Consider the following 20,491-nt stretch of genomic DNA (forward strand, 5'->3'; position numbering starts at 1 on the left):
TACATAGTTATGAACATTAGCATTTGACTATAACATTATATCATTGTAATAAATATTATTATATTATTTTGTAGATCGCTAGAAGAAAAAAAAACTTGCTGCTGATTCGTCTGCGCAGGGGTTCAAATGAATCAATAAATCTTTTTTTTTTAATTGTCTGAACTGATTGACTAAAATGAATCAGATTTTTCCAGCATTCGCGTTTCTATATTACCTCAGTTCACACAATGTTAGAGATGTTGCATTTGTCACACTAGTAATTAGGAAAAGTAACTTGTTACCAGTAAAGCTACGCTGTTTTGGAAAACTATTGTCAAGCTACTGCACAATGTAGGTAGGTTAGTGTCGTCACTACTTTGAATTACTAGTTACTCCCTATAACATTAGAAGCTAAGAGACAAAACAATAAGGCTTTCAAAAGGTCCCTAGAGCAGATTAACATAGGTTTTCGATACAGATATGCTAGGTTAAACAGCCAGTGGTCACAACAAGCGGTTGACCTAGAATATCTATTTCTAATTGTATGTCATTACACTAAACTGGACATCCTTGTGTGTGATGAGGCAGGGAGAGGCAGGGTTCACATGTCCAGCCTGCACATTGTTCAGAGCCATTGTCCCCGGGATTGTCTGGCTCCAGACCTCAGAAACCCTAATTACATGTCTGCAAAAACCACATACAATACCAGACCAACAAGGCAGCTTATCACTTGAGACTCTCCATGCGCAATTTTCATCCCCATTGTTTTGCTTTTCTCTATATGTCTTGTGTCAGAAGTAAAAGGAAACTTATTGTGTGCTTATATACTGTAACAAATAAAAAAAGCAAACAATGAAATGCGCATAGCCAGATAAGTGTCCTCTGATTTAACAGGGTGCACAGTGTACTGGCCATGGTTTTCAGTGGTCAAATGTAAAGATGTAAAGAGAAAGTTCAATGTGTAATGGGTAGAAGGCTCTTCTTCAACAACAACAACAAATGTGTATGTCTGGGTATTTATAACATTTGTGAGAATTAATGAAAATGTTGTTAAAGATCACGGCCTAATGAAAGAGATAACTGATAAAAGATGAAACTAGGCCCACATACAATCCATAACTTGCGTCTGCTTATCTGGTGTTTCTTCAAAGGCTGCACCAAAAGAACATTAAGGCCATTTGAGTCAGTAATAGGACATGACATACAGAGAAAAACATACAACCAGGGTCAAATATGGTGCTTGTTAAGATAACGAATGCCCCATGTGAACACTATGCTGTACAGCTCTCACATACCCACTCAGATGAAACTGAAGCCAAATAACAGACGTTTGCACTAAACTGTATTTTATGCTGAATATTGCCCAAGTTTTCACTGTCCGCAAACATTCCTTTGCATTCTACATGGCAAAGACCCACATTCTCTGATTAAAACAGAAGTCCAACCTATAAAAATATATAAATATAATGCATGTTATGTGCTAAATATTAAAGATGATTACGTTATCCATTTTAGTGCTTCACTTTCTGTATTTAAACTACAATATTATGAAAAATCAAGTTTCTTCTAAGAGACAGTCTAGCACCCCATAGTTGGCAATGAGAAGATGTGTAGTTTACTGGTCTGTATTAAAATAAAACAAGCTACTAAAAGTCAACAGGGAAGCTTGGGCTCTTTTTAAACTGTGCCTCATATAAATAATGCAGAACTTGGTGATTCTTACTAAACTGGATTATAATTGCATTATTGGTTTACGTAGCCTCCTGAAGTATCCCAAAGGGAAGTTCTTTGGCAAAGACTTGCTTTAATATGTCTTGAAATTGTTACCAGCTGACTTGGCTACAGGAAATGCGTCTCTCTTAAAAACCTCAAAGCAAATAATACAAGTAGCATGCAATATTCATAACCCTGTTTGGTTTTATTGCTGTCCATCCAATGGCGACATGTAGACATCTTGCCTCTCGGTATTTCATTACAAGTATTTTTGTTTAATACTTTGCACAAAGTCCGTGATATCATTTAGTCTCATCAATCTGTCGTCTCCCGGGGCTTAGTTTTATCCACGCTACTATGAAAGCATCTCTTGACCTTCTAACCCTCCTGAGACTATCATCAGAGCCTTGTGGAGCCAGATCAAACCCATAATAGCCCTGTGTTCTTTTTTCTCTCTTTCTCTGCATGAGACAGGACACAATGTCTTCAGGCAGTGGTGTAAAGTACACCCTGCCAGCAAACTTAGATCTTAAATATCACACTAAGAAGGTATTTCACCTTCTCAGCTTAAACAAGCAGAACTTTTTTTAGAACTTGTTTACAACTACACTGAATTAGTCAAACGGCCAGATCTGTTCGCCACATGATAGATACATTTTTTGCATGACATTATGCCTAGCTTTGGGCTGTGGGAGAGATTTCATTTGTTTCCTTTTTCAGACAGGCATAGAAAGATAAAGTATGTTTGGATGGTGACATCATACTTGCTGAAGCATTCAAAGGGCCCAGTGGAGAAAGTCTGGTCTGCATATCTGGTCTGGTATCTACCTGGTCTCCAACTTTAGCATCACTTATACGGAGTGGAGAATAACAAGCTCTGAAGGTTCACAGTACAGAACTTGGAGTAATATAAAAGTAGCCACAGAAGTTAATACCCCCCTCCCCCTCCTTCTGAAAGACAGAATACATTAGACAAGAAATATCCTACATGTAATATGCTCAATGGAAAATGTGAGAACTTTGGCAGGACTTTGACAGGAATCTGAAACGTGGCACCACATCATATTTAATATAGTTAATTGCGAATAGAAAATAAATAAATTTTCGTCACTTAGATTTAATAATATAGATTATTACAAGATTATTTAATATTAAAATAAATATATATTTTTATATGTACATAAAAAACAATTGTGTCATTTGGGATGACTATTACATGCATACTGGATAAATGGATAAAGTTTTCATTGCATTTATTATTAATTTTGTCCATCTCTGTTGATTCAGTTAGTCGTGTTATGTTGTAACGCAAGTTAAAGCACATGTAATTCCATTTGCGTTCCATCACCTTTAACTGTGTGTCTAAAATTCCAAGGTAACTAGTAAATAGAGTAGTAATTCACCCTATCGAATTGTGAATGTAATTAAGAGAAAAGTAAACAGCCCTGGGCAGGCAATAACACGAAGTGGAGTTGATTCAAGAAAACCCTCCGAAAGTACTTAGTGAAATTAGACCAGAACTGATAACATCTACTTACCAAACTTAATTAGTTCAGGCACTCAGATGTTTCAAAGCATTCCAGGCTGTCTATGGTAAGGCTGTCCCATCCTAGCTTTTTTTTTCTTGGCACATGCGATGCTTCTCAACTGCTTTTTTATCACTGCTATTTGTCATCTCAAGACATGCACCGTGCTAATACAATGGATGATATTTTAAAGCAGTCGAGAACTCAGCTGTCTTTGATCTGAAAAGGAAAAATAACCCACAAAGAATCTATGAAACAAGTTCAGAGAGAAGACACGTGATTGAGATATACTTTATGTCAAAAACAACTAACGCCGTTTTTCGTTGACATCGTGGATGACACGCAAAACACGAAAGCAGGGGGGGGAGCAGGCACACTGGTGTGAACTGAGAAGTCTGTGTTTTCTCAATGCGGCCCCCGCTCCAAACCTCGCTGATGTGAAGGAAAGTCATGCAGTGGTGACTTTCGGCCGTCAGCATCAGGGAGTCCAGCTCCCTTGTCTACTTAAGCCTCTTGATATGAGTGTGAAAGCTGTTGTTAATAAAAGTTTCAAAGGGAGAGATGAAAAGGAGGAGAAATTGAGCAGCCTGGGCAGCATTATTCCCGCTCTGTATGGTGGCTGCCCTGGCGGAGGTGTTCCGCTGACCGCAGGGGCTCGCAGAGGTCGCCGGAGATGTCGCCACCGTCGCCCAAGGGCAGGGGCGAAATCACTCGCCTCTCACAGGCTTCAAAGAGCTGGGCAATTACACTCAAGTAGCCAAATGAATAGATGTCTCAGCTTGCCAGCAGTTTCTTCAGAAAAACAGAGGAGGCCTTTGAGAGGGAGAGGAGGGGAGAGCCACACCTTATGAGTAATGTGTAACAACTCGTTTGATAATTGCAGGGGGAAAAAGCTGCCCGTCTTCTATCCCGAAAAAAGCAACCCGCGCCAGCCGCTGGCTCTGATCGCAGACAGAAAAACCGGAGAGAAAAAGGCAGAGTGGCAGTGCTCCATATGAGCAATGTTGTTTAGAGAAGGCGTCCATTGTGAATGCTACTCTCGAGCAGTGGCACATACGAAGTCAGCTTCCCATTGAGTGGGCTGAAAAGGGCCTTTGATTGGAAATTGCTCTGGCAGGAGAGCACACCTGCAGAGAGCGCTCTATAGAGCCTTTTGGAGGGCCCAGCAGCTGCCAGAGCTGTAAGTCTGGGCACCTAGTGGGCCAAAGAATAGAAGCTGTGGAGTCTTTCAATGCAAAGCCACTTAGTAACAGAAGGCATGTGCCAAGCTTGCAAAGGCAGAATGAAAAGTGCCCTTCGGAGTTGACTAAATATCAGGGGGGCACTTCTTCCAAACTCCCCCAGCCCTCTCTTGCACTTCTATTTGGGAGAACAATAACAGACCTGAGAGCCCAAGCCGCAGAAATATACCAACAATCGCCAGGGAGAGGGGCGAGGAACTCAGCCGGAGTGTGGAAGCCATCAATTACACAGAGCAAAAGTTAAAAACCCAGCGGGACCAACGCATTAGAATGCAGAGATATGCAGGCCTGCAGGCGATGGCTCTACTGTGCTGTGGTCGAGGCCCCAGAAATGTACTGTGTGGAAGAATATGGACCATGACTGAGAACATTCGACCACAAGCCTCGGTTTTATGCGAGGTTCCATCTTTCATTGTTCGGAACGCTATCTTTCGGAGGCTTGTATAATGTGGAATTGCTTTTAAAGGGACAGCACACCCCAAACGACAAAAATCTGTCATCATTTATTCACACTCATATCATTCCAAACTTGTGTGACTTTCGAAAGAAGCTATTTTGAAAAATGCTGTTTTCACTATATGGACGGAAAACGGTTCAAAATATCTTCTTGTGAAAAAAGAACAACATGAGGGTGAGTAAACAATGACAGAATTTCCATTTTTGGCTGAACTGTCTCTTTAAAGATACAACTTGCTGAATGCAGCTGGAACATAATTTTAACAAACATGGCTTCCATATAAACACAACATGAGGTTTAACAAGACTTCCACTGTATACCACTTTGGAAAATCTCATCTGAAAGACTTCAAGGGATCAAAAGCAGTTGACTGTCCGGGCACTGAGGTCCCGGATCCCCTCGCGTTCTTTCGGTTGAATCCCTCTGAAGGCGCCGCCTGACACATAGAGAGCCATGTGCAGGAATCACACAAAGCATTGTCAATTGAAGTATCTCCCAGCAGCTAATTTATGATGCCCTCAAAGCAATTTTCACAGTCAGAAAAGTGCAATTGTATTTTCCAGCTCATTAAACCCAAGCACAACAAAGCTTTCATCCTCCCGCAACCCCCTCCCTCTCTTTCCACCCCTCCAACCCACAGTCTGCATTTCAAAAGAGGCAACATGAAAACACAAGCCTCCGCTAAGTGTAAAATAAACATTTTGCTCTCATTTCTATGTTTTTATGGTCACCACCAGGAATCTCTCTGCGCGTACGGCACGGATGAGAGCGCGGGGGCTTGAAGTGTTCATAAATGTGGCGCAGCTTAGATTCAGTGAGAATTTAAGGCTTGTTTATTCAGAGGGCCTCTTTGCTCTCCTCCCTCCCCTTTGTTCTGGGTTTCATGGGAGGACTTGGAAATTGTAATCTCAGGACAATCAGGCTGACTTATTTGTTCAGGCCCTGTCTCACTCGTAATCGCAGTAAACCCTTTAAATCATGTGAGTACCTGTTAAAGAGCCTCACTGTGAGGTGCCTGCATTCCCCGGCCTCTGAAATCTCCCTGCTTGAAACACTCTCTCAGTCTCAAGTGCTTAATAAGTGTTAGCAGTTAAATCAATCTCATGTTAAAAAGTCCTCTTGATAGATGGATCTTGTTTAGTTTTGATCTTTGTTCGTAGGACTTGAAAACGGTTTGGTTTCTGGGTTTCTTTACGAGTATGATGCTAGAATATGCTGACTATGACTTCTTTTCTTGTCTGTTTTTGACTGTGAACTCTGAGCTTCTAACTGTAAACAAGCACCAGCATATCTGCCACAAAGGAATCAGGAATTGCATTTGTAATGATTCAAATGACAAACATGGTCTTTGAATACACAGAAGTAACAATGACGTACAGACAAATGCTTTTGGAGTGGTTGACAAGTAGGGTCTGCACAAGAACGGCCCCTTTTGATGCAATACTACATTTCTGCTGAGGGAAACGTGCTCTGAGGAACATTAAGTGCTGGTTTTCTGTCAGGCTTCAATCAAAGTTGGGCTGAAGAACCGAAAGGGATAATTCACACTTCTGTGGAAACCTAACTCATTGATTCATACAGAGAGATTTTGTGGACAGAGTGAGAGCGGATGGAGCATTTGAACGTGTGGTCACATTCTTTGGTTCCTCACTAAACCACAAAATGGCCACAATTAGTTTCTCATCCCAACAGTCAAAACCATGTGACCACGCTCATTGTCCTTTGCTTTCCCTCAAAAATCTTGGCTTGAATCTACAGCTAAAGTCCAGAAAAATTGCCTCAATTGTCCGCCGTCATCTTTGTGGTGCACCTTAAGTGTTATTTGCTTTTTAGTGTAATGGATATTACATTTCCACTGGAGTAGAAGAGAAAAGGAGAAAGTGACTGTAAATGCCAGTAAATGAAAAAATATGCTTAGTCTGTCAGGGCATGCAATTAAACTTGATAAACTTGAACATTTAGGCAATTCCCTCACAGCGTGTTTTATAAATGATCCTGACATGAAAATGACACTGCAAAACCTCATCTCATTTTCTCAAAATCTAATTGCACACAACAATATCCTCTCATTAAAGGGATAGTTCATCCAAAAATGAAAATTATGTCATCATATACTCACCCTCATGTTGTTCCAAACCTGTATGACTTACTTTCTTCTGTGGAACACAAAAGAAGATATGTTATTTGGGACATATCCCAAAATTTCTTAAAGAAAAAATCCGAAAGTCATACAGGGGTATAAACAACATGAAGATGACGTGAATGATATTGTCTCTCATTTAAAAAAAAAAAAAAAGTATACAAAAGAAAAACATGTATTTCTTTTTAAAAATATGAACCAATTAATGGTGTGACATGCTGTATGTGTTCAGTTTTCATTGCTGACTACTGAATTATTTCATTTCCTCTTTGTTTTCTCTTTGTGCTTTGTAGCTAGTAAAGTTAGCCAGCTAACAAGCCATAAAATAGCAAAATACTGTGCCCAAGAGAGTCATTCATTTGGTTATGCTGCTTTAAATATTGTTTCAGTTGAGTTTCAGACTAAGGTTGGCATTTGTGTTATTTTCAATAAAAGAACATCGATTTTTATTGTACATACATACAAATCTGATCTGCACTTGTTCGTTTGCACAAAACACTCCATAACCACAAATCATTTTGAATCTATGAATACAAAATAATGTGTATCAGTTTGCATAAAAATGAATGAGAAATGGATGGGCTGCATTAATAGGTTCATGGCTCTGTGGTGGGTTCAATCTCTCAGCTGGGATGCTCAACAGTTCATGGGCGGCTTACCCTTATAATTGTTCGAAAACATGAGTGCGACAGTTGAGCTAAAGCAGGCAAGATTTTTCTGTGGGGAAGTCAAATGGCTTTAGGATTGGGGCCATGATGTTAGCCTAAACTGATTGGGTCAGGTCAAGCTCTTGTTAAGTCAAATAAAAGGTCAAGATACTTTCTACTTATCCGTGTCACCCGAGGCCTCTGTTTTAAGTGCCCCCTCTGGGTAGAGTAAAAAATCTTAAGGAAACCCTATGCGCATGGACATAAACACAAGCCCAACTTGCCAAAGCAGTTTCCCTTTCGGGGTAGTTAAGCATTTATGAGGCCTGACCTCCGTCGGTTACACTCGCAATAACCCATTGGGTTCTAGTTCAAAAACAGCAAGAGAACACTGGTCAGAAAGTGAAGAAATACTAGAGAAATAACTCGACCCAGGCCTGTTTCTAAACCATTTATCTTAAGCAACAACAAGTTTTATTCTGTTTAAACAAACTACCACCATCCACAGATGACATATCTCAATATAGTATTTGAATGTGACACTCTCAGGTCACATGATAAACTTAACAAATAATAAAATACTTCAGTAACTAGAAAAATAATAATAGGAAAGAGACAACAAAAATTAACCCATAACAGACACCTCAGTCTAGAGCAGGGTTGCTCAAATCTTTCCCTGGAGGGTCAATCTGCTACAGAGTTTAGCTCCAACCCTGATCAGACTCACCTACCTGTGATTTTCTAATGATCTTGAAGACACTGATTAGCATGCTCAGATGTGTTTGATTAGAGTTAGAGCTAAACTCTGCAGGAAAGTGGATCTTGTGGGCCAGATTTGAGAATCCCTGGTCTAGAGCAATATAGGTTTTGTTAACATTTACATAACACTTTTTGGAGGCCTGGGATTCAATTGCTGCTCTTGTTTGCTGTCACTGATACAGCAATAATCATTATCCAAGAGGTAATTCTCCCCAGACTTGGCAAAGTCATGATTGTGAGATGTAAATGATAGTTTTAATTTTCCCTCAGTGGGATACAGCCGTTGCGCTCTGCCTACTTCTGTCACATCAACACTTCATCTTGGCCACCATTTCACAGAGGGCTATAACTGTGTCCCATTGTGCCTCTGACAAGGGTTTAAGGTTCCAATTGTCTCTATAAAACCCGGGAACAATGCTCAGATGTAATCCTGTTGGAGCTTGATGCCACTTGCTGGATTTTTATGCGAGCGGTCAGTTAACGGCCATAATGTCCCTTGTGGCAACAACTTCATCTTAGGTTGACTTTTCAAAGTGCTCTTTAGCATTTAAGCAAATGGATACTCTACAAAACTTGACTCTCACTGTTGTGATCACCCTGGCAACACAACGAGAGTTACTTAAACACATACTCACTACAGACTAAAGGAGACTGCAGTTTCTAACATTTTTAAACAGGCACAATTAGCACAGTTGCTCTAGAACATACTTGTTTGCATTCGAGTCTCTAAGGTTTTGAGTCTTTGCACCGGATCAGCCAACTTTCAGTCACATTATGAAAATGTCCATCCTACTCCATGGCGACCTTGAAGGACTGATCTGCTTTCAAGGTCTATAATGACTTCTGACATAGTTTACTTGCCTCCACGCTGTGACAGAAATGTCTTCTGGAGTCAAAGGCGGAAATCTCTGAAACAGGGCACCACTTTGGAAGCCTAAAGCCAAACATAGTGAGATTATACTTCAAGGGGGATTTTTTTTCATAAAGGTATATGTATAAAAATGTGAACAATAATAGGATAGATATATAATATTCTGAATATTGTCCTGCATAATTATGTTGATTTGACAGGCTCAAATCATTTGCAAGCAATAACCTCCTACCACTAAATGATATGGACATACGGAATGGAAAAATCAAATAATAATTATCAAAACTTAAATCTTGGGCGAGAACCTAATATGCACAAAAGGCTGAAATGCAGCCAAATTTAAGGACAGCATGGAGAGACTGCACCCCACTAAGACACCGCTTGATACAGAGATGAAAACACTCAAAATTGGACTACTGTAATGTATGTATGTAAATTGATCTTGACAAGCCAAAGTATTATCCACAGAACAAGATCTGATTAAAAAAACAAAAACCTTGAAGCCAAAAGTTCAAGTTCTGTGCCTTCGAGTATTCAAAAACACTGATCTCATTTAAAATGGTTACTTGCGTCCTTTGAAACCTCTGCAAGGATTTTCTTTGATCGTCTAAAAGCCTATGATTATCATAACATGATGCCAATACAATCTGTATGGATATGCCGCAAGATTTAATGTTTGTAGATGGCCCATTTTCGCGGAGACTACAGAAAAGCATAGACTTGGTTATGAAGATGGAAATCTGTGAAGATGACAGTCAAAGATTTTATATGCTTAGAAGTATTGCTTTCTCAAAGGTTTTCATGGTCCAAAGAGAAATGAGGCACAGATCAGAAAGACACTAACATGCTAGGATGAGATCACAAAATAGAGCTGTAAAACCACAGAGATGAGATAGGTCTGTGACCTTAAACTCCATAAAGTGTGCACGCACGCGTGCGTGTGTATGTGTGTGTGTGTGTGTGTGTGTGTGTGTGTGAGGAGGGGGTTGCCTCTCTGTACTATGGCATAACCACACATCTGTGATTGGCCCGATGTACAGCATGTCAGCACGGCTGGAGAGGGTATGAAAAGTCTTGAACTATTAACGTCAGTTGGGCCAAGACGATGCCAATTTAACTAGAACTTCAACTATGCATCACACATTTGTGTAGGAATACTATTGCATCATACAACATACTGGCATTATTCTGAAACATTTGTCTAAATTGGCATTAAAAAGACATTTAATGTCGTGTAAATCTGGAATATTTATTTAACTATGCGAGTTTTCTGTTTTCGAACACTTAACTTTGCTTATGTCCAGTGTACTAGGAGCAAACAGAAATGTATCACTCTATAACTGACACAACCTTTCCCAACAATTTTCCCTTTGAAAAGATGCATTTTCCAACCACAAGAGTCTCTCAGCAATCAGCATAGAATTCTGCTTGGCTTTATTTTTTTAAACATGAGAATCAAAGCTAAGGATGCATGAGAAATCTATGTAACCCCCCTTGGACATAGACAAACATTCCATCAAGAATCAGATCTTTGCAAAACTTTGAACTCATGCACAGAGGACTAACATAAACAGTATTGTACTGCTTAAGAGCAATTGTTCCATTGGCAGAGCAATAGTCAAATCATGAGGGATTCCCAAAGAATAACACTGTGTGTTTACATTTCAAGTAATTATACTAACCTCAAGAAGAGTAACAGGAAAAATTAATTATTCAATAAAAAAGGTTGAGAGTCAAGGGAGACTGGAGGAAAGTTACGCATGACATTGAGTTCCCCAGAGATGAAATAATGTCCTGAGATGACGGCAAAGGAAATTACTTAATAGCTATATAGAAGCAAAAGGCAATAGCGATGTCCTCAGATAGAAATCTTAATGTGGTCTTTTAACATATCAACTCTGACATTGGCTCTAAGAATATGAAAAGCTTGGTTTGTTAACAAATAACGAGGACATTGTGGCACACAGTACAGTAACTTAAGTCTGGCCTAACTCCTGGTAGTACCAGGAAAATATATATATACACACATGTCTTCAAAAGCATTTTAGTCCAATTATACAATTGTAGTATCAAAAAGCAAACATATCACGTCTCACATTAATGCCACGTAAATGCCAACAACATTTAATTTATCCTATCTGCTGAATTCATTTAGCAGTAGATAGTAAGCTAAACATGCACTCTTTAACTAAGAATTCTGCATACAAAAAAAAAAAAAATCTCACTTTAAAGAGGTAATAATTGTACAGTTTTTAAAATAGACTTTTGAAAATCTCCATATCAGATATGAAAATATTTCAGTTATTTGTCAGTACAGAGTACAAGAAAATAGTTTTAAGGTCCTGTTTTCTATGCACATATGTTTATATAAATATATGAGTTGTTTGGACTCTTTCACATCTTAACTCTGTCAGCTTCTGCCATTTTGGGGTAATGAGTAGCACATAGACGCACTACACTACTTACAGTATTTTGCTTTGTAATAAATCAGAGAACCACTTCCTTAGTAAATGTTTCAATATGTGCACTGGTTTTGAAGAACACTTGGAGTGGTATTCTCATGGGAGGAGGTTACATGGGCCTAGCAATTACATTCACCAAGGATTTTGCTGAAATACCGCCTTACCAAGAGCAGGCACTGTGGATCAGCAGAAAAAGCAGTACACTTTTTTTCTCACCGGTGTTGTTGGACTGAAAGACATGTATAAAGCAGGAAGTCCATGACAACACTCATTTTAAAAAACATATTAACAGATTTGCATTTGGTTTAATTCTTAATCTGTTTTACAAACATTACTAAACAATATTTAATAGGCTGCACCAGCAACTCTTTTATAAAATATATATTTATAAAATATCAAACATCAGACTGTATTACTGGTTTGAGTAAGAATCACTGCCAAAATGCAGTTGTGAACGATGAATCATGGTTCTAAAATGGATTCATATGAATTACACATCTGGCTAATAACAGCTGACCTAATTTAGCGGGTCATCTGTCTAGATGAACAAACAAAAATAGAAAGCTTCTAATGTCGTTTTTAACCCCTAACTGTTTTTTTTTCTTTCTTTTTTTTTTCTTCCAACATCTACATTTTAATTCTACTAGCATTTGAAACCGATCAAACGAATGTCATGATCCATAAGGAGGACGCTATCCTACTCATAAAACCAAACATTCGAGTCTCACAAATTTAAAAACCTGAGCGTATTTTCATAGTATGATTTTAAAATTAAGTGCATGATTTAAATACTAAAAATTGCTTAAGGTCAATATGAAAAAACGTAGGCCTATTATTAATCGTCGGTTATTAATTTTAGTTTACCTTGGCTCAAAGGAAATCCGTTTTAAAATTAGGGTAGAAACTTTACTGGGATGATGGCCTACTGCCTTATTTTCCCTTTTATATTTTCACAGAAATCTGCAAAGTAAACATGCTCCGATAATAAAAATTATCAAGTCCAAACCTTATAAAAGGAGACGTGTAGTAAGGCAACAGTTAACTGAGTGGTGCGCGCTGTCTGTGGGAACTGATTGCCCTCTGGCTATTGCCTTGACATTAAACTCTTCGAGGACAATTGGTTAAGTGGAGTTAACTGTTGCATATTCTCCCTGAGGTAGCTTCCTTTTTGATCTTGCCGAGACTGGCGCCTTCCAAAACAGGGCTTGTCTGCGTTATGAAATGCTTTGACTTACGGTGAGGGGTTGCCAGTTGCGCCTCAATAGAGGCTTTCTGCAGCCTTAAAGGGCCAAGACAAGCTTTAAATTGTAGTAATGCAGCGTGACAAAATCATCGTCAATTCAGTCACATCATTTTGTCCCGTCACAGTTTTACGGAAAAATCTGAGACTGTTTTTTTCCATTGAACACTGGGTTCTGTTTTTGAGGTGAAACAGACTATGCGATTTAAAATTTTAATTTTGAAAAAGCAACTTTAAAAAAAAAAAAAAAAAAAAACTTTATCTGGGGGAAGGGGAGGGGGAACTATCACAGGCCTTAATTTTAGTAGGCTATAGGTACGCAGTCAATAAAACCCCTTAAAATTCTATCCCACATGCGTTGTAAAAAAAAACTTTTCCACTATCTCCACTATACAGCGCTTTTATACAGAAAACTCCCAGAAACTGTGGACGAAGAGGCCAAGGAAGTGGTTTGTTTCGCTGTATGTTTTCAATAAGAGTTCAGTTAATGAGTACGGAGGCCCGCTATACAGACATCCCCTCTGGTTAATTGCAACAAAACTTCTCAAATGGCTCCTTGCCTCCAAGACTGGAGCCCCCAGAGCAATCAATAAACCACCTCGGCAAGACAAGTATGATTAACCATGCAACATTTCTTTCAAAATCATTGTGACGTCTCAAAGAAACTGGTTTGGCCAATCAGGACGAGCACGCGGAAAGTCATGTGGGTGAAATGTCAAGCCGATTGGCGGGCGGCAGGGAAAAAAGAGAACTTTTGGAAGTTTATAGCTGCGAGTGCGCTCTGCTAGGAGAGTGAGGCAAGCGTCGCAAACGCGCGACGGCAGAAGGGGAAGGCACTGCTGGACGAGTAAAATTCAGGACGACTCACATATTCTTATTGTATGGCCCCTTTATCATCCATGATGAATTCTTTTCAAGGGCCACTCTCCCAAGAAGGAAAACTACAGGAACGCAAAAGCGCGGACAAAGAGGAGGCTCAAACCAACGATAAAGCGACTGTCAAAGGATGTAAAGGCAAGGCGCTGAGTCTTCCGTTCAGTGTGGAATCTTTAATATCAGACAGAACAAGCACACGGACTTTATACACATCATCTGAATCTGGTATTATATCTCCGACATCCGGTGGAGATGAGCGGCTGAGGCTCTCGCCCATGGCTCTTTACGCAGATAGAAAGATCCCAGTGGAGAGCGTCTCCAACCTATCCGAGTGCAAGAGAGGAGATATGGAAGAACTAAATGACAAGGGACAGTCCGGCTGGTTTCAGACGCCCCCGTACACTTCTCCGCCAAGTGAGTGGCTCAGCAGGGAAACCTGTCAATAATGTGGCATGATGACAGTTATAAACATGCATGTTTTACATAAGCTAGGCTAGTAAAACGCACTTATAGAAAACACCAGGAAAATCGATTAATAGGCTATGTAGGACTATATTATATTTAATCAAGCTCGTTTAGATTTAAAATGAGATTTTTGTATAAAAATTTTAAGAATGGAAGGTGTGTAGAGAAATAGTTACGTCTGCAAAATAACGCATTCCAGTTTAATAAAGACAGTTTAGTGGATCGATTTGAATTAAAAACAGGCTACATTTCCGTATCTGTATGTAGAAATTTGAAGATTAACCTGATTTCGCACATAATGCATATGCTCCTTTGAAAATAAACGAGTGGCTTCTGCAGAAAAAGTAGCCTATTAAGTAGTAGCTTATAATTGCATTAATGTAAAGTAATATCACTGTAATATAATTTGTCAAATTAATCAGTTCAATGTTTGTTGTTTGTCCACAGGGCACTCGAGTCCACCGCCGTGTACCCTCAGAAAGCATAAGAACAACCGAAAACCGCGGACCCCGTTCACCACCTCGCAGCTGCTCGCTTTGGAGAGAAAATTTCGTCAAAAACAGTATCTTTCTATTGCAGAGAGAGCGGAATTTTCCAATTCACTCAACCTCACAGAGACTCAAGTTAAAATCTGGTTTCAAAACAGGCGAGCGAAGGCAAAAAGACTACAAGAGGCCGAACTAGAGAAACTCAAACTTGCAACCAAGCCATTATTACCTGCGTTCGCCTTTCCGTTCCCCCTCGGGACACACGTTGGTTCTCCACCCCTCTACGGACCGTCCAGTTCCTTTCCTAGACCTGCGTTACCGGTCCCAGGACTTTTCGGAGGGCCAGTGACCTACGGAATGTATTATTTGTCTTAACCATGTGAGCACGTCCTTCAATTCACCGTCTGTAGCTGCTGCGGTTCTGCCAGTCAGAAGACGAGTGAAATAAGAGCAAATATGTTTTGTTTAAAGAACTCTACAGCAATTTAAAAGAAATGATTCTTGTGATCTACACAGTGTATCCCAAAAGTAAGAGTCCACAAATTGGCTTTAAAAGTGCAATGAATCTTCCCTGAATACTTTATCTTGTATTAGGCTATAAGTAGGCTATACAGATAACACGCTATGTGGCTAATTGTCTTAGTCTCAGAGAAAATAATTTCCAAGAGATTATTTCTACTGAGGGCACAGCCGATTTGGCAAGTGTTTAGATCAGCATCACTTGTTGATGAGTGATGCGCTAGAAAACACCTAGTGTGCTCTGAAATGCCTGCATGGTCTGTGACGGTTCCAAACAAAGCTCTTAGATTAAAGAAATTACCTTAGAATTATTACTAAGGTTTTTCGAACTTATAGAGCTTTTTGCTAGAAAGTAAAAATTTAAAAACTGATTACAGTTATGTCTTATGACATTGCTACTTTCCATACTTGGCTACAGGCAGCCCAATTCGGGCCTATATGGATAGTCAGTGTGAGCCTTTTTAAAATGAATACGTGTATTTTCACGCAAACCAAATATTTTGTAGTATATTACAAAGATTGTACCCAGATAGCTACAATTTGCGAATGTACACTGCCAATAGCTCCATACGTATTTTTTTCCTTTCCTTTTTTCATTAATTGGACAGGCCCGGTTTTAGGTTGAAATACGTGGCTTGTTATTTTGTTGGTCTTTATTGATGCAGAGACAACCAGCATCGTCCATTATACCATAATTTTACTAAACTTTTCCTCCCAAACGTTTTTACATGCCGTTGGATACAGAGTATTTTTGGCCTGTGTTTATTGATTTTTCGCCTGTTTAGCCATAATCCCTTCAGTAGACTACATGTATGCTAGTTTGCTAGGTTGTAAGATTAATGTCTAGATTTTTTTATTATTGTAAATACACGTATATATTACAGATTTTGCATTCCCCATTTGAATAAATTACAAATAGGATTGCTGATATTTATACACTGTGTTTACATTTATCTTCTGTAAATTATTGTATATTTTATATGTATATACAAATTAGAAAAATAATCTTTTGCATTAAAAAATAAATCTCACAGAGACTGGTGTGTACAATGTTATTATTTACCAGTTTAAAACACAAACTTTTAATTCAGTAATTCTCCAGATAATTTTTTTTTTTTTTTGTCATAGGCTATATAAACCTAAATAAAAAGTCTAATCGATGCGCTACGCAACTCGCTTTTGAGATTTGTAGCCTAAACTGTTGCTCCATGTAGCCTATTAAATTGTTTCGAAGACCGACGATAAACGTTTAATTTAGGCTAATTATCAGCGCTAAATGGACAACAATAATAATTTCCAAGACAAAAAGATGCTATAATAGCCTACACAAAAACGAAGAAATAATAATATTACAATAACAAAATTTAAAAAAAAAAAAAAAATCTAAAGTACGTGCAGATACGAGCCCTTCAGATAACCTTCACGCTATTTATAAAAATCCAAATCCCCGTGAAACCGACTGGAGAACACATTAGTTGCAACGCGTCTTAAGTTTTTATTGGCCTAGTTCTTGCGTGAGTTTCACACGCCATCATTACACGCATGCATTTGTGTCCGAAACATCAAGCGAGATGTTCGTGCCATTAGTTGAAAGCGACTTTAGATCTCGAAACGCTTAAATGTATTGAAATGGCTACATAATACATATTTATCAAGTTTAACATATTTTAAGACATTTTCCTCAACATTTGACTTTAATACTCCTTGCCACAACCGACTGTAAAGTTTTTCATTTGATTACTAATCTCAACCATAAAAAGAGACAAGACATCTTTTTAAAGACTGCTTTGACAAATTTTATTACAAAAATACTTCTCTGGACAAACAAATGCTTTACCAAACAAACGTGGTAAATTGTTTCCATTTGATAAAAACTTTGGCCTACTTCTTCCTTCTTCCTCTGAAGCCTCTGACTGAGCCTTGACCGAAGCAAATGGATGATGGAACTCTGGAGGAAAGATAATAATCAACACAAATAGTTCTGATCACTGAGTCTACAGGGTAATGAAACTTAATCGAGCATTTATATTAATCCATGACTATGAATCCACCCACTTGTATGAATATCGAGGCTTTAGATTAGCTGTCTGCATTGGTTGTGTTTCTACAGTCTTCACGCATTCTGGCTCTGGGGTCAAGGAGAAGTCCATCGACTCGCTTTCTTGGTGAATAGTTGCTGTTTCAGAAACCTCCATATTTGCATCCTTCTGCTGTTGGGTCTTTTTTTCTCGTATTCTGTTGATTTGCATGAGATTATGATTTTAAAAAAATTCTAAAGTGATAAAAGTGGCTAATTATATGAGGCTGTTAAGGTAAAATATGAAGTGACTGGATATGAGAGCAAAAGTAAAATTTCTATAATCTAAAATGGCCCATAATTTACATAAGTATTAACATCAAACCTTCCGCTTTTCTTTGCTTTGTCAAATCTGAAGTCGGCTGGATAGCTGTGTGTTCTGATAAGATGATCTTTCCTCTCTTTGCTTGTTTTGAATTTTAGTCCACATCCCTCAACCAAGCACTCATACTGAAAATCGATATTAACAACACACAATCAGCAAAAAAGAAAATGTATTCATAAAAATGAGCAAATATGAAAAACATTTGCTGGTTTAAACAGTGTATGAGGAGGAGGAAACTTGTACTCATATGTTCTTTTACAACTGGTATTTCTGTCCCATTAAAATCAGTGTTTCAAACCACTGAAACACGCAATGCATTTAAAGCAACTCACTGTTGAAACCAGTAGGTGGCAGCATTTCGCTGCATAAAAGATATTTGATCTCAAATGTATAATATAGTTATGAATACCAATTTCTAAATGATTTTATGTAGTATTTCCAGTGAGAGTGTGATATAAAAACATTAAAAGTATATGTGGTGAGTATGCACTACAAAAAAACAGTTTTTTTTTGCAGCTGCTGTTCTTATCTAGCACGCATTTATACCCAAATAATTCATGGAAGACTGCCTGCAATGACACTCAACTTCTTATCAACTTAATCAAACTGTGGTAACTTTTTGATCAATGTTGCTGGGCAACTTTGGTTAATGTTGCTGTCAGCGGGCAAACAAGGGGAGACACAGGGCCCACGACCGATCTAAAGTATCAAGATAGACATTTATTACCCATTCTCAGGGGGAAAATGCCCAAGCAACATTGTTCAAAAAAAAGTTGCCCCATGTATCATCAGCCTAAATCTAGTATGCACATAATCTTACAAATACCACTTAAAGTGACCACACAACTTCTTAAAACAACATGTATTGCTCCCTACAGTCCTATAACATCTGATGTTACAAATGATATTACCATGCATTGTTTCTCTGCCATGATCTGGAAGAGAGAGTCATGCCACTCCAGGATGTGCATCTCCAGCAGTCGGTTTGATGGAAATGAGCGCTTGCAGTTGGAACACACATTTCGATGTAATGAATTGTAGTGGTGTTCATACCCTTCCAAAGTGTCAAATAACTGCCTGCATCCCGCAATGTGACATCTGAACTCAGAGATACTGGGAAGAGGGTTGAAAATATTAGTGGCACATGGGTATCAATTCAAGAGAAAGTCGCTCAAAATGTTTCACCACCCATCCAAGTGACGTCATTAGTAAACTTATGGTGGAGATTCCCCAAAACTTGTCCTCATCTGATATGTTTACATTACTCAATAACAATACTAAAATCTACACTATCAAGTTACATAATAACAGCTACAAAGAAACATATCCCACTGACCATAATAAATATACAACGACCTGGACTGATATCTTCATAGACATGATAATTAGTTACTTAGTTTTAAAAGCTTTAACAAATAAGATGAATACTAATGATATCAATTGGATCTACCAATTAATTTATAATTATTAGTAATCTGTTCATTCATATTTGCTTAATTACAAAACAATATTAATGGTGAAACGACGTTACTCACGTCGGAGGATGTTGATCATCTGCAACAGCCGTCACGACATCCTGTAGGTACATGTGCCTGTGTATGTCGCCATCCTGTTGAATTACACATTAAGAAATCAGGATTTTGCCAAATATCCTATCATCATGTCATTACAGTCATGCAATTTCTACTAACTTCGTCTCTCTTAAGTAACACACACACACTGAGAGATAAACAGGCAATTGTTGCTATATTAGCAGAGGGAAGGAACTTTTCTGAAGTGCAATAAAAACAACGAACAATCAACATGCCTCAAAATATTCATCTTCTACAGCAAATCGAAGTCGTTGAGGTCTGAAGCCAAAAGGTGAAACAGCATTTTCATTCCCTCTTTCAATTTGTTGTAAACCATGCCACTGAGATTCCCTATTTTCAATCACCGGTATCTTTTCTGAAAGAATTTTTGGTGTTGCACTTGCCAGCAGTTCAATTAATTCAGGTTGCAGCATCATATTCGGGTTGTAGGCAGCATTATATCAACATTCTACATGTAGCCTACAACCCGCCTTGCGCTTCCGTGTCAAAATAAAAGTCCTCAAACTAAAAGTCACTTGAGGGCACGCAGGGTGAACGGTTGTTTGAGAAACGGTCTTGTCCTTTTATTTCGATACAAAACAAAGTGTAATAAAATAATTAAAACAAGATTTTTGTTTTATAGTTTTTCATATAAGTCTGATAAGCAGTGCCTACACTACCAAAGGAACTCTCAAAGCTGCACCTGCAGAATATAACCACAGGATGTCAGCACAATCATTCCATTTCTGGTTTTCATCCATCCATCCATAATAATATTAATAATTAATATCTTAATATATTGGCTAAACTGACAACAATCAAACAATTTGAGATTATATTAGTTCTCTTACGCGACAATCACAATTAAATGGTTCATTTTAAAAAATTGTTTCATTACTAATGTTTCATGTCCTTGGCAATATATTAATAACTAATATTCCACGTGTTTTTTCTTTTTTTCTTTTCATATTTCTTTTTTTCTAGTCAAAATATTAAATTATGCCTAAGTTTTATTTGGACTGTTGTTTTAAATGGTATTCATTTTATGTGTGTTTTTTTCCTGTGTCCTCAATTTCACTTTCTTTCCCAACTGTAGTTTTTTGCAATATCCTTTTTGTAATAACGAACAAAAACT

At 38.3% G+C, this 20,491-nt stretch overlaps 2 protein-coding genes across 2 annotated transcripts; one reads left to right on the forward strand and one right to left on the reverse strand.

Annotated features, from left to right (window-relative positions):
- Positions 1-13,780: 13,780 nt before the first annotated feature.
- On the forward strand, positions 13,781-16,410 carry msx3 (muscle segment homeobox 3). Its single transcript, XM_058796184.1, has 2 exons — positions 13,781-14,325; positions 14,824-16,410. Exons 1-2 carry the CDS (start codon positions 13,917-13,919, stop codon positions 15,237-15,239), a joined length of 825 nt encoding a protein of 274 aa, XP_058652167.1. The 5' UTR covers positions 13,781-13,916; the 3' UTR covers positions 15,240-16,410.
- A 745-nt stretch (positions 16,411-17,155) lies between these two features.
- znf511 (zinc finger protein 511) lies at positions 17,156-19,893 on the reverse strand. Its single transcript, XM_058796817.1, has 6 exons — positions 19,593-19,893; positions 19,321-19,394; positions 18,697-18,898; positions 17,786-17,910; positions 17,439-17,618; positions 17,156-17,331 (listed from the first exon to the last, which is right to left on the reverse strand). Exons 1-6 carry the CDS (start codon positions 19,791-19,793, stop codon positions 17,265-17,267), a joined length of 849 nt encoding a protein of 282 aa, XP_058652800.1. The 5' UTR covers positions 19,794-19,893; the 3' UTR covers positions 17,156-17,264.
- Positions 19,894-20,491: the final 598 nt, after the last annotated feature.

Source organism: Onychostoma macrolepis, chromosome 13 (genome assembly GCF_012432095.1).
Source record: "Onychostoma macrolepis isolate SWU-2019 chromosome 13, ASM1243209v1, whole genome shotgun sequence".
Lineage (NCBI taxonomy): Eukaryota > Metazoa > Chordata > Actinopteri > Cypriniformes > Cyprinidae > Onychostoma > Onychostoma macrolepis.